This window comes from Orbilia oligospora, assembly GCF_000225545.1.
Source record: "Orbilia oligospora ATCC 24927 unplaced genomic scaffold scaffold00188, whole genome shotgun sequence".
NCBI lineage: Eukaryota > Fungi > Ascomycota > Orbiliomycetes > Orbiliales > Orbiliaceae > Orbilia > Orbilia oligospora.
In genome coordinates, this window is record NW_011645745.1 from 1,146,751 (window position 1) to 1,160,104 (window position 13,354).

The 13,354-nt window shown below is 45.3% G+C and overlaps 5 protein-coding genes across 5 annotated transcripts; 3 read left to right on the forward strand and 2 right to left on the reverse strand.

Annotated features, from left to right (window-relative positions):
* Window positions 1-30: 30 nt before the first annotated feature.
* Window positions 31-1,299, reverse strand: AOL_s00188g336 (uncharacterized protein; the record flags this gene model as incomplete). Its single annotated transcript, XM_011128584.1, has 1 exon — window positions 31-1,299. One exon carries the CDS (start codon window positions 1,297-1,299, stop codon window positions 31-33), a length of 1,269 nt encoding a protein of 422 aa, XP_011126886.1.
* Window positions 1,300-2,618: 1,319 nt separating this feature from the next.
* AOL_s00188g337 (uncharacterized protein) lies at window positions 2,619-3,943 on the forward strand (the record flags this gene model as incomplete). The annotated part of the gene is made up of 2 exons (XM_011128585.1): window positions 2,619-3,221; window positions 3,362-3,943. 2 exons carry the CDS (start codon window positions 2,619-2,621, stop codon window positions 3,941-3,943), a joined length of 1,185 nt encoding a protein of 394 aa, XP_011126887.1.
* Window positions 3,944-5,574: 1,631 nt separating this feature from the next.
* AOL_s00188g338 (uncharacterized protein) lies at window positions 5,575-7,005 on the forward strand (the record flags this gene model as incomplete). The annotated part of the gene is made up of 1 exon (XM_011128586.1): window positions 5,575-7,005. The coding sequence occupies one exon, from the start codon at window positions 5,575-5,577 to the stop codon at window positions 7,003-7,005; it is 1,431 nt and encodes a 476-aa protein (XP_011126888.1).
* A 207-nt stretch (window positions 7,006-7,212) lies between these two features.
* On the reverse strand, window positions 7,213-10,714 carry AOL_s00188g339 (uncharacterized protein; the record flags this gene model as incomplete). The annotated part of the gene is made up of 5 exons (XM_011128587.1): window positions 7,213-7,878; window positions 7,946-8,303; window positions 8,378-8,547; window positions 8,777-9,360; window positions 9,478-10,714. 5 exons carry the CDS (start codon window positions 10,712-10,714, stop codon window positions 7,213-7,215), a joined length of 3,015 nt encoding a protein of 1,004 aa, XP_011126889.1.
* A 966-nt stretch (window positions 10,715-11,680) lies between these two features.
* AOL_s00188g340 (uncharacterized protein) lies at window positions 11,681-12,586 on the forward strand (the record flags this gene model as incomplete). The annotated part of the gene is made up of 1 exon (XM_011128588.1): window positions 11,681-12,586. The coding sequence occupies one exon, from the start codon at window positions 11,681-11,683 to the stop codon at window positions 12,584-12,586; it is 906 nt and encodes a 301-aa protein (XP_011126890.1).
* Between the last annotated feature and the right edge of the window lie 768 nt (window positions 12,587-13,354).

Below are 13,354 nucleotides of genomic sequence, written 5' to 3' on the forward strand. Positions count from 1 at the left end.
AAAAGACGATTACAAAAAAGACGACAAAGCCTACATAAACTCACACTCTGTCTTCACACAATTACACAACCCTCCCAAGAATGATCCCAAAATAATCAATCCGGCGCCATACGTCAAAAACGTTGTCAAAAGATAACAAGCACTTTGATTCGACCTTTCAATCTCCACGCTACGTTGCACCCTTTCGTTGATATTAACATTCAACATCCCCGGCCGATGCGGTAATGGCAATTGCGGATCTTCTGTACCTCCGCAAAAGAAGTTTGTTAAACAAAGGAGGTTCCGTCGGATACTATGGCCGACTGTGGCGACTGGTGGGTACAGATATGATCCAATTGGTGTTTGTTGGAGTTGTTGGTGGTAGAAGTATGGGATGTAAGGGTTTAAAGGGCGCGGTAGTGGTGGCGGGGCTGGTTGGTAATTATAAACCGGAGAAACAGGTTTTGAAGGGTCGCCGGAGTAGAGAATGAGGGTTGATAAAAAGTAGACAGCGATGACGACTGACGGGATCACCAAAGGGTGACAGATTCCTTCGTAGATTTTGGGAATCCGACAGGGTTTTTGAAGCGGGTTTTGAGAGGAAGGATGGCTTGGTGTTTGAGTGTGGGATTCTTGAGAGCTGAAGTTTGGAATCGTCGGGGTTGGTGGGATGGTTAATGTGGAGTATTCGTACCATGGGTGAGCGCCTGGAGGGAAGTATTGTAGTTGGTGAGAGGTGTGAGAAGGAGGAATTATGGCCGTAGGGAAGTATATTGGGATTGTGGGACCTGGCAGGGTTATGGCGTAGATTGTTTCTGGAGGTTCTTCACGTCGACGTCTCTGTCGGGGTTTGTATTTTCCCTGTAATTGTTGGATTGGAGGAGCTGAAGAGGAGGGCGACGTGGTAATGGTATTGTTCCTACCGATATGAACGGGACTGTGATTGGAAGGGGAACAGAATGTGTCTATTATACAATCGCCCGATGAGGAGTTGACTTCAAAGTCGCCGACAGGGACGCAAAGTATGTCTGGATGGACTACCGGGAGTACCGTGTACGGTAGTCCATCATCGTGGACATCTTGTTTGATGTTAACGCTCCTCGGAGATGGAGGTGGCCAATTTGTGAATTCCGGTTTATCTTTGGTCGTTTGATTTGCAGTACCCGCACCCGAAATTGAAGTTGAAGTTGAGGATAAACTTTGTGGAGGTTGAATGACGCCCGGTACAGTGCTTATTATATTATATGCAGGGATTGCATTCGTGACTGTGAGAAAAGCCAAGAGGATTGAAAGAATGAAGTTGAAGAAGTGTAATTGCATCTTAAATCCCTTTTCTCTCTTATCCGCTCCTCTTCTGCATATATATTTGTATGATAGATTTAGATCTTGACCGGTAGAGTTAATTGAAGAGTTCGAGGGATAGTGTATCCTATCGATTTCGTATGTCGAATTCGAACGCGAACCAAGAGAAGAGAAAGTCGAAGTCAAAGTCGAAGTCGAAGATACGAATTTGCAGGAAAGCAGTCTTCTCGACAGATGACTACGAGGCTCTAAAATATTATCGCCAGTATGGGAGAATATTTCATTTTGTTCGTTGTAGAGACCAATACGTAGGAGTTAAGGGTTAATATCGAGAAGTTTTGACGTCTGTAGATATTCATGTTATATCGAATGCATGCTCAAAACGTGGGTTTTGCATTTGTGGCGTACGCGTGCGCATGTTGATATCTAGCTCCACGTAATTATAACGTATTGCAATTATAAATTATATTGACGCCCTAAAAGTCGGAGAAGTTGAAGGCATCCCAAAATGTCTATATGAATCTATAGATTAGTAGGTATAAAACAAATCAACTATCAGAAATCGAAAGATCTATAAATATAAATACGTACCACCGCGCCGCGGCCACCTCAGCTCACTCGAGGTCGATTGCATTAATTGCAATTGGTGTGAAATTGATTGCCTCCAAAATGCCACAACCCAACGCACAGAATGCAACAAGAGTGTGGCGGTGCAGTCTGAACACAGTTCTGTGGAGTTGATGGTGAATATATGTATCTAGGACAGCAATTTTTCCAATTTAGTGTGCGATTCACTGAAAAGTAGTTCAGCACTATCATGGAATTTGGTATAGAGATAATCGTCTCCTAGAAATATACATCAATATGGTCAATAGTGTAGTTAGTTCCACAGAAGTTGATATAAGAGACGAAATGCTCAGCAGGAGCTTCTAGCAGTAGCTCCAGCTTCCCATAATGGTCCACAGAACAGACTGTGACAGTCATTCAAGCCCAGTTAAGCTCAGCTCCAAACCCTCTGTGTGTGTTAGTGTGAACTTCAGCAACGTCTTTTTTTTATTTTTTCTCCCTCCCCACTAACCCTCACACGACCGCACTCTTGCCTATTAAAATAAGCAAACCGAGCACACTCCCACCACTACCAACCGTCAGAACGTGACACCAGTCCATCTACACCATCACGACCTGCTCGTAAGTATAATAAAGCTCGCCGAGACTGTTTCAGAGGGCTAACAGCAAGATTCGTGGTAGGAACTTTGCTTCCTGCTGCTGCTACTACCACTTTTACCACTTCTGCGTGATTCTCGCTCTCTATTTCCTTCCTCTAGCTCTTCTTCGCCATGTATTATCCCTTCTCTGGTACATGGACCCGTGGAGCTCCTCTGGCACCACACCCAGAGCTACCAGTTGCCGTCGCCCCGGATGGTTTCCACCCCGTTCAGTTTTGTAGTGGTTACTGGCGAGATTACTGCCCAGACCCATATAACTGTCCCTTTGGTGCTGTCTGGATCCGAAACGACCACTTCGATCTGATCCACACTCGAGGCTCTACCTGTGGAACAATCCTCACTGAAGGGGAGATTCAAGAGGTTGCAGTACCTTTCACTTGCCTTCCTCAAGAAGTACCAAAGTATACTTGCATCCTCCCTCAATATTCCCGAGCGTTAAGGGATACCGGTCCTCATTACCCCCGCCCTTACGAAGCCCACCATTTGGCCCCATACCGTCGGCACCTCCAGCATAGGGTGCCTACCAAGGTCATTATGCCAGCCTCGGAGCCTAGCACGCGTGCTGGGACTCCTGCCCCTTCAGTTTCGTCGTCGTCGTCATCGTCTTCGTCGTCGTCTTCATCTTCGTCTTCGTCTTCGCCGTCGGCCAATGGTGACCCGGCCCCGCCTCAACGGAGACCCGTTCCATTTAGAGACATCACGGCTTCCCAGATGGTATGTCCCCAAGCCGGCTGGCCTCACTCTCCTATCTCTCAATCCTTCTGTCCCTCGTTACTTCACCGATTGTGTGGTGTTGTGTGATGTAGTGCATGAAGTCTAGGTTGCTGACACTGTATTGTTTGTTGTTCTTCTAGAATGTCGTGACGCTTGGGTCTGGTTCTGGAAAGCCAGAGAAAAAACGAGTGTCGCTGATCCCCGGATCAGTGTTGGCTCCCAAGCCGTCACCCCCGCCGCCCCCGCCGCCCCCTCCACCCCCCAAGCCACCGCAACCGAGAAAGCCCCCTGTTGCCCCGGGCCCCATCGTATGCAAATGGAGTGACTGCTCGCAGGTCTTTACAGACCAACGTGCCGCTCTCGAGCATATCAAAACAGACCATATCAAGAGCCGCAAGTTCCCTGATCACGACTTCACATGCCGTATACGTGGCTGCTCCTGTGAAGGCAAAGTCTTCGAGAAGAGAGACAATATTGTCTCTCATGTTACCAACGTGGCCTTCGATATCAGGTATGCTGTCTGTTGCTTCCAACCGTACGGTTGTACGATTGCGCTGAAGCGGGAGTGGGATCTCCCACGACACAAGAAAATCTGTAAGTATAGACCTGATGGCTATGTTACCGAAGTTGAGGATGAGGAAGGGGAAGAGAGGTGTGGGAGGAAGAGGAAGAGGGGGAAGCAAGGTGTGCCGCCGAAAGGTGGCAAGATTAGGAAGTTGTAAGGGACCCTTACCTGGCTTGTCTTATTATCTTCTATTTGATTATGTGATGGTTCTTGTCTTAGCTTGTCTCGATAGAACTGGGGTGGCCGGCGTCTGGATGGTGTTTGCTGGTGCTTGCTGGCGTTTTATATTCAGCTTTGTACGTACATATTGTTGTCTACCTTGTGGTTCCTGGGTGTCAGTGGGTGCTGGTGCTGGTGCCCACTTCTTTAGGCACCGGGTTTTTTTACTATTCTCCTCTCCTATAGTGTATTTTCTCGCAGTATCTTTAGCTGGGAGGGAGTCGGTGAGGGAAGAAAAGAAGGAAGGAAGGAAGGAAGGAGCTTGAAGAAGAAGGGAGAAGAAGTGGCGAGGTAGGGGGGGTTGAGGGGTTTTATACTCCACTGGAATTCAAGACTGCTTTTTTTCCCTTCGTATTTGATCCTGCGCTACCTGCTTGCGCTACTCGTCCGCGCTCTCTTATGCTGAATTACGCATCATTTTCTTCTTGTTCCTACTAACCATAGTATTTGTTTCATTCGCATGGCCTGGTACCTTCGGTACTTTTTTGATCGAGCTTCATGTATATCGGCTCATCTTCTACGATTTTCCTCCAAAGAGCGGGCGTATTCTTTTTGAGAAATTTTCCCCATTTAGATATGGTATCTTATTTCCCAGCACCTTTACTCATTATTTAAGGCGCTGTTCTGAGTGGTTATATTAATAGTGGCATTTGCATTGATCTTTTGGAGAGGGGGGGGGGGGGGCGCTGTTACTATTTCATATCGGCATTTTGATGGGCCTAGTCTTCCAAGCGATATGTAGTATATTTTATCTTTCATCAAAGAGTTTGGCTAGAATCGTTCTTTATATATTCTGTGATAGACGATTGATATTACAAGCGATTCGTTTTAGATTTAATAGAGGACAAAATTGATATTATCATCAATTGTGAGTCAAATAGAAAGCCTTGTCCCCTCATATCTGGGCTCTAAACGGTCATGATAGTTCGAGAGACTCGGATGTAGATAATTATTTACCTTGTGAATTAACCATACCTAGACCGGCAAATCACGTGCACGGCATCGCTTTCAAAGAGTTAATTATTCATAGATCTTAATTATGATATCGATATTCGTAACTTTGTTTTACTAACATTGATCATATTAAAACTTATATACTAGCCGTGCTTAGATATATATACTTAGTTGTCCTAGATTTCCGGATCATGCATATGGTGGACAATGCGTCACCATTGCAAAGCCGGAATAAAATAATTAGTTTGAGGCAAATAACATGAGAGCTATGGATCATATCGTCAATTTATAACGAGAATTAGCCATTCAGGGGTACATATGCCTGTTTGTTTCACTTTTAGCTAGCTAACTCTTCGGGCTGTAAGTTTCAGCAGACTAGCTACTAGTTTAGACACCTTAAGCTTGAGTTTGCGTCCGTATGCGCATCTACATATAGGAATTCAATGTGAAGATTCCGCTGTCTCGAAAATATAACAGACGTAAATATCCAAGACCCATCGATATCAATATCTTAATGTCGAAATAAGATCTCCCTTTTCTAAAGTTGGTATTCTTCGCTCTCATATCGATATCTGACGAGAACTTCTTTTACCGACAACACAAATATCCATCAAAATGCAACAATCCTCTGTCCTCAGACGAACACCGGGCAGCTTCAACCTCAGAGATCGTATTTCAAAACCTGGCAGGCCATCAAAGGAGCTTCAGAACGAGATAAAAAAATTACTAAATGGTTGTTCTCCCCATGACATTATCGAACACTCATCTCCAGAATCTCTACTACCCCTCCTATCGTGCTTCATACGCTTAAAATCCAGTGACGAGGAAATATGCACTTTTGCCTCCCTTTGCGAGTTCTCTGAATTCACGACAAAGTGTAGAAAATCTGCCGGTCCCGGGAAGATAATCCAATATCTTCCTCACGAGACAGTATCAGAGTATTCCACACTTCTAGAAACATTTCAAACTATCATACTGCGTGAGCGTACTTCTTTTGACGTTCTACGTTTCATCTTTAAGGAAGAACTAGGAGTTGATGAAAGCTCACATGAGACCAAAAAGATGGTGCTGATGGTTATAGCAGATTTACCGTTCAATGTTACGAATTGGACAAATATATGGGTAGGATTGATACAGGGCCTTTGGGGGGGAATTTGGCAGACTACGTTGTTTGTGAGAAGGTTGAGGGATGGGAAGGTTCTTGGGAAGAACATAGAGTGGATACCACATGTGGCGAGAGAGATGCAATGGGCGCAATGGCAAATTAAACGGAAGGCCGAGGAGACGGACGATCGTAACTTGCGTCTACGGATACAGGGGTCTGTGGGCCAGAATGGTTTGGCAAGTCGATCTTTACAGGATGGACACACCGGAAGAAAAGAGAGCCTCAATTCAGTGTCAGATACTAATATATTGGATGTTAGACCGCCACCGATATTGATATCACCCCCTAGTCCAAAACAAAACCTTGAGGTGGTGATGCCGGCGCCAAAAATCCCGGCTAAACAATCGGCTAATCAGAGGAGGTTTCCCGTACATGTACGCGAGCAAAGGCGACCAAAGGTAATATACTACTCCCCATCGCCTCCAAAATCGAAGCCGAAACCAGGCCCAAACGCGTTATCGGTCACAAAGCCGAAGCCTTCAGAAATAGACGTAATGATAGGAAAATATGCACAACTCCCACGGGTTAAATATGATCAAGAGGAACAGATTCGTCAGGAACTAGCTCGGCAGCAAAGATCCGAAGAAGAGTTTAACGTACGACTAAGGAAAAAGTACCACGAAGCTAAGATTAAAGAGAAATTGGATGAGATGGCCAAAGATACTGGGTTAATAGTTGAGGGGAAAGCGGCGAAGAGGAAGAGGGATGAGGATAATGAGGCCGGGAAGATCAAGCGTGCAGGAGCGATAGCTGAGCTTAATGAGCTTCATAGACGACTTTTAGAACATGAAAAGGAACTTGAGGATAATAGTTTTGAAAACTGGGCCGGGAAGTTGTTGGTTGAGGAGACTGATCGAGAAGAAGAGGAGGAAACTTGGTGATACACTTAAGACGGAGTCTTGGTTTGTTGAAGGGTATATATACCACAGAAAGGATGTTACCTCATACCGAGAGATGCCTCGGTTGGGTGGTAACAAGCGACTCGGATTTGGCTTGATATAGCACCTTCATGACCCCTGTAGGGCGTCATTTCGATCCTCAAACACGCTTCTCGAGATCTCGGCCCGCGTACTGTCTTTATAGTGAATCTAGACTATTCGGTTAAGAAAGAATTTAATCGCTTCCTCGCGTCCCTGTAGACCTGCTTTGATATCATCAGGGAGCGCAGTGTGTGGCTGAACAAAGCTATCTTTAGAATTCACAAGCTTTGGTGAAACGTTTCTGAAGATTGTTCTAATACCGCCTGGTGTTCTCAGTGCCCGGAGGCGGGTAGATAGATCTGTCTCGATAGCCCTCGGTATCGTGCCAGCCGCTTGCACACTTCGATCTAGCATACCAGCAGCCTGTAACTTGATGCAAAGTATCGTCAATGCAGCGAAGCCTGCGGCAAGTGCAGTTGCCACAGAGCTACCGGTTATTTTGACGGACTCCTCTGATCCAATCTCGACTTCGTCGCCAGGGAATAACAGCTCCGGAACATCTGTTTGGTTGAACTTCAAGCGTTCTCCGGATTTCGCTGCCGCCGTAATCCTTATGACATTGTCAAGTCCGACTGGGTAGCGTCTCTTTATATCTTCTGCTATCGGGCCCTTGTCAGGCATGGCCCCGAAAAGGATTATTCCTTGAGCGACCGCATTGTCAATAGCATTTTTAAATGCCAAGCCCTCTTCTCGAGTGCAAGAACTATTGTCGAGTTTGAAGGACCAACTCATGGAAATAATATCGACCTCCCATTTCGTGGCCCATTCAAGAGCCTGGTAACGTAGATTGGGAGTTAGCCTAGTCATCAAGTTATTCACAAGGGCAGACAAGAGAACTTACTTGAATAGCTGACTTCACAGTAAACCTTTGGCCATCAGTGCTTCGAGTATCATCTAAGCGCCCAATGTACAGCTCTGCCATGGGACAAACTTCTCGCAGACTCGATACCATATGAGTACCATGCCTAGATCTCTCGCCGAAATATGGTTGTCGGCTAAAGTCAAAAGACGACCCTCTGACTATTCCTTGGACACCATCATCCGCTAGGATCACACCGTCATCAATAATAGCCACTTTAACGACGGGGGCCGATGCATTTGGTCCTAGGTCTCTTGATATTGCATCGATAGTATCCCTCACACAAGTTTTGAATCGACTAATGCTTTGGATCCAATCCGTCTGAGTTTCCGCTTCATATCTGGTGTATGGGTTAGAAAGGTCTCTCTTTTTATTACGTATATGTATAGTAGAAAAAACCATCAGGGCACTCACATGTAACTTTGCTGACTATTAGCTTGATTTTTTGTGGCGTTTTCGCCTGAACCTTTGCCTTTTGGCGAGGGCTCTAAGAAGACCTCGACCTCAAGGGCTGCATTGCGTTTTCGAAGTTTTGATTCAAATGCGGGGATATACTCCTTACAATCGGCCTCGTCTCGCGAGTTCTAGATGAAGCCAAAATTTAAAATATAATGTTAGTAAGAAATATATCTCCCCGGCCGGAGTGAATGTTTGAAGCCCCAAAGCGAGGTCAAGGACTTTGATACGTTACCTTCGGATAGATTACTACTCGGACTGTTTGTAACTATGCAGCGAATCATCACAAATCAGCTAACTGAAGGCTATAGATGGTGGCCTTTTAGAAACACCTCAAAAAGCTTTAGTTAGGCTTACGTTTTTCAGGGTTCTTAGGCCGTCTTTACAAGCCCAACCCTTCAATACCGCCTTATTTGCACTCGAATATAAATGTAAAATGCGGACACCTGGTGCTGCTTCTCGAATTGTATCGCTACAAATATCAAGTTTCCTCCAGTTCCAAATTTCGATCCCCATACCTTTTCTATCTCTTTCATAAATCGTTTGCGTGCTTTTATTGTCAGCTACAGCAGCTTGTGACTTAAAATTGTTGCGCAGGCAATCTCGAATTGCGAAGTTGCTGTGTGGCGTCAGGGTTGATTTTAACGGTTCGTTCCCGAGATCGTCAACTTCAATCGCAAAAATCTTTTGAACCATTCCATCTCTTTTCAACCAATCGAATACACTAATGTATGGGTCTGCCGTTTTGTATCTATTGACCCGATCCTCATATTGGAGCGGGTCTTCCGAATCTCGTGCAACTGGTCGTGTTCTGAAAGGAAGTTTCACGCACTCAAGTATACTTTCGAATTGCATTGCCGCCTTTTCGCGAAGGAAATCGACATAGTCTTCATCAATTATTGTAGATGTCTCGTGGCCTAGGTCGAAACGGATCTGACGTTCTATCATCGCTCACGTTAGGAAAATCTTTCTTCGGTATTAGACTAGAGAGTGAGCTCTGGCGAGAACCCGGGGAATCCTTTTCTTCTTCGCCTAGCCTATACAAATATTTAACATACCTGATCTTATATCGGAATATAGATATTCAATTTTATTGATCTTTTCCCCATTTGGGTCTCGTGGGTCCCGGTCTCGAATGCATGTCTTTTTCAGGAGGTTTTCAGCTTTCCTCCAAAAAGGCTCTGCTCTCTTTCCAATCGCAGGCTTCATCTCTTTAAGTAAGGTATATGCGGTTCTTCCCAGCGACTCCTCCCTGTGGTCCTTCGTTCTGAAATATATTGAGTCTGGTTGGTATTTAACTAATATTTTTATTGTTTTGTAGAGCAGCTCATAATTTAGGGCACCTTCTTTGAATAGTGTTATAGCCTTTTGTAACGGATTGTAGCCTTTTGAATCTGGCTGGTTAAGGACTGAAGTTTCTGCCGTTGGGAAGAATTTCAATATCGTTTTGAAACTTCTGAGTTGAGTTTGATCATTGCGCATGACAGCCGTGTCAAAACTTTCCTTGCCCAACATGACATGAATGAATGTATCTTGCGGAATGTTTGGTTTGTTTCCGGAGGAGACAAGAAACCTCTGGATTGTTTCTTTGATATGGGTGATTTTAGTTCGAAGTTGTGAAGTATTGATCATCGGGTGAATGCAATGAGATTTATGTGGTTCAAGACCGTTCTTGACATCAGAATTCAAACAAGAGTCTCGTAAACATCCATTAAGCTTTTTTAAGGGGCAGATGTTGTCGCTAGTCGCATGCGCCGTAGATGTAGTGTTGCATTTTCGTAGCATCGTTTCAAGGTCTATGTCGGATGGGAGCATGTCGATGATTCCAAACAAAATCGTCGGGTATGAAGTCGCGAATAACTCAAGGGGGACCGAGCGTGAATCATCATATTGACACATTAGGCCAGCATTTAGAACTACTAGATATTCAACTAGCTCCAGAGCTCGCTTTGTAACATTTGCCTCGGGAACCCCTTCATCATAGACCTCGGAATCAGGTCGGTCCTGGTCGTCTTGGTACGGATCGCGGTCCCCCGTCAACTCCCAAACCAAGGTGTGTAGTAGATTGGACCTGCGGTAGCCACTCTTTTCTAGGACACCAGCGTACTGACTGAGGTCTATCTTGGTCATGGTATGTTTATCATCATCCTGAAAGGTACCCCAAAGCAAATCTCGTAGAAGGCATTCGTGTTTATTGGTTATATCCGCCCTATTCTCTGGTGCGATCTTTTTCTTGGACATCGGTCGGGCGCCACCCTTCTTGTCCTCGACCCCTACTTTACCGAAAGACTTCATAGTTTCTTTTCTGCTCAGCGGACGCTTTGAGGTGACAGGCTCGTTGATAATATTAAGACCTCCCGCGAGCGTTGCGAATTGTATCTAAATTTTGTTATATTGTCAGCCAAATATATGAATCGGCACTAAGGATCATCAAACGTTAAAATTGCGGTGAGATTTGGTACAGTAACTAAGCCCGAATTCATGGAAAATAGGTAGCAGATTGCCGGATCCGTGGAGTACCGCCAGAATTTGCGTCAGCTAAGAAGAATAGATTAATGAAACCCTCTCGACCTCTCTTGGGAGGTTGGCTAATAAAATTTCCGAGTCCGGTTATCACGTTCGTATAAATCTTGGGTATCAAATCAGTTTTCCATATGTACACATAATGAGCTCATGAGCCGTACGCTGTATTCGTGTTTTGATCGACTCACCAGGTAATCTAGTGTCGAAGCCGAGGAGAAAGACTGTTGTTGTGTTCGGGATGCAGACCTAGCGCTGCATTGTCAGATTATATTATCGCGGGGAAGGCTTCGCAATATCAGATGCGTGATTAGTCTTCGACAGGGCCCTTGAGACATGCAATAGCGCATGGTTTCCAGCCGCAGATGTGCATGCACCTCGCCATCCGGCAAATCCTACCCCCTCGAGGCCTCGCATAGGCCGACCCCCTTTAATATATACACATACGCACACGAACTCAGAACCCCTCGCCAACTTGCAAGTTAAAGGTGGGCCATCATTAAGGTGGATTCTGTAATTCAAATATTCCGTGCGTCTGAATATTATAAGTACGATAGGAGATCGAGTGATCCTCCCTTTCTGACTATATCTATAGATCCAGCGACAATTTAATTAACAGGCCAGCGTTCAACCAAGTTTTGTACGCCAGAATAGGCCCCGTGCCCCCTAAATTCAAACCAAACTAGACATCTTTTACAAAGCCCACTACGGAGCTACCAGTTTCTTGAGGTGGATACAGCAATGTCTTCCATCGAGCTAGATGACCCATTTGCCTTCCAGCCTATTCAACTCCTCACATCCCAGGGTGACTTGGGGTTCCATAGCAAAAACGATGGCGACGAAAACCAGCGGCCTGATATAGTTGACGATCTTTGTATGGGATTACATGTTCAAGCCCGGATTGATCGCGTAATCCATGGTTTGGACTCGAATAAAGGAAATGGAAAACCTGCAAGCCTTATAGTCTTTGGATTCCGTTTTCACGGACTTCACGATGGGCGACGGCTCCGAACAGCCGAAATCAATATCTTGTTCCAAGACCTCGATAAACGACCAAGAAAGGATCCAGCCGTCACTGGATTATGGCCAAATGGGGACTTCACGCTAAGCGAAACCCCTGTCACCATCCAAAACACGAGCGGGGTTGAGCTTGGAGGGGAAGTCGGAGTGGTGGGGGCGGCTGGAACCCTTGCATTCAAATTGGAAAGACAATCAGGATACCAGCATTTGGACAGATCTATTGTCATAGGCTCTATCACGCTCGATATGAAGGTTCGAAATTATGGGCCTAACAATGCAGTTCGTATCACTCTCGAAGAAGATAGTACCAATAAGACTGGCGTAATCACGGATCTGAGGGTCCCAGTTTTATTAAGTCGGAAAAATGACGATAGGTTTACCGCATCTGTCAGAGTAACTGCGACAGGGAACTTTTTCCAGAATAGTATCAAAGGCCTACGGAATCTCACAGGACGAACGCCAGCTAATGATCCTGTCATATTCAAACCAGGCCTCCAGTATTTAAGGCCTCCAACTTTGAATGCCAACCTAGAACGAAACTTAGCAGCGGAAGTCGACGAACAAAATCTCAGCGAAGTCAACTTGGAAAAGTTTGGTGCTGCGCTTGGATCCACTTATCATAGATAGTTTTGTCAGCAGTGAGTAGACATGAATGACGCACTGTTAACTCAAGCTGTGTTCTGGACACTTATGGATTTCCTTTTATAAAAACGTGTGGTCTCCATATTCTCAAAGTTTAAACACTATGGAATTATGGTCTTCGAAATTTCATACCTGCTTTTGTATGTAGAGTCATATTTCAAACTCTCAACTTGAAAAGTATAGTGGGGCGCTGATGTGAAAGAAGAGGGGTTAGCTGCGCATGCGCAGTAACAACCATTGCGGGGACGGATAAGAAAGATGGATAATAGCAAATCTAAGGTCGTACACAGAACTCACAGGATCCGACTGCACGGGACATATTAGATCGCATTGGCGAGCATCATGCGTTAACCCGGAAAATGCACCGTCTGATAAGCCTGAGCTTATTGGTCGTCGTTGACCCTGCACCACCCACATAATATTTCTCGGCTAAGCTTTCCTCGTCGATGCTAACCAACTAGCTCCCGCATAGTGGGGCGGACCCTGGCCCTGGAACACTCGGTTTGCTTTTCGAGTAACGACGGTAGGCATTCCGGCCTATCGGTCCCAGCTTATGATTTGGAGCTCAAAAGGTTTCAGCCGTGATAAAATACACGTACTTCCAATAGTAATAATCGATCTCTCCGAATCGCCGTAAACTCTTCTGCTCCTAAGTCAAACCAGACGCCGCATATATATATATCTTTACTCTAAATTTAGCAGAAATTAAGCGGTCGCAGTTATATCAAGCTGGCAAAATTCAGACCCGCCGGG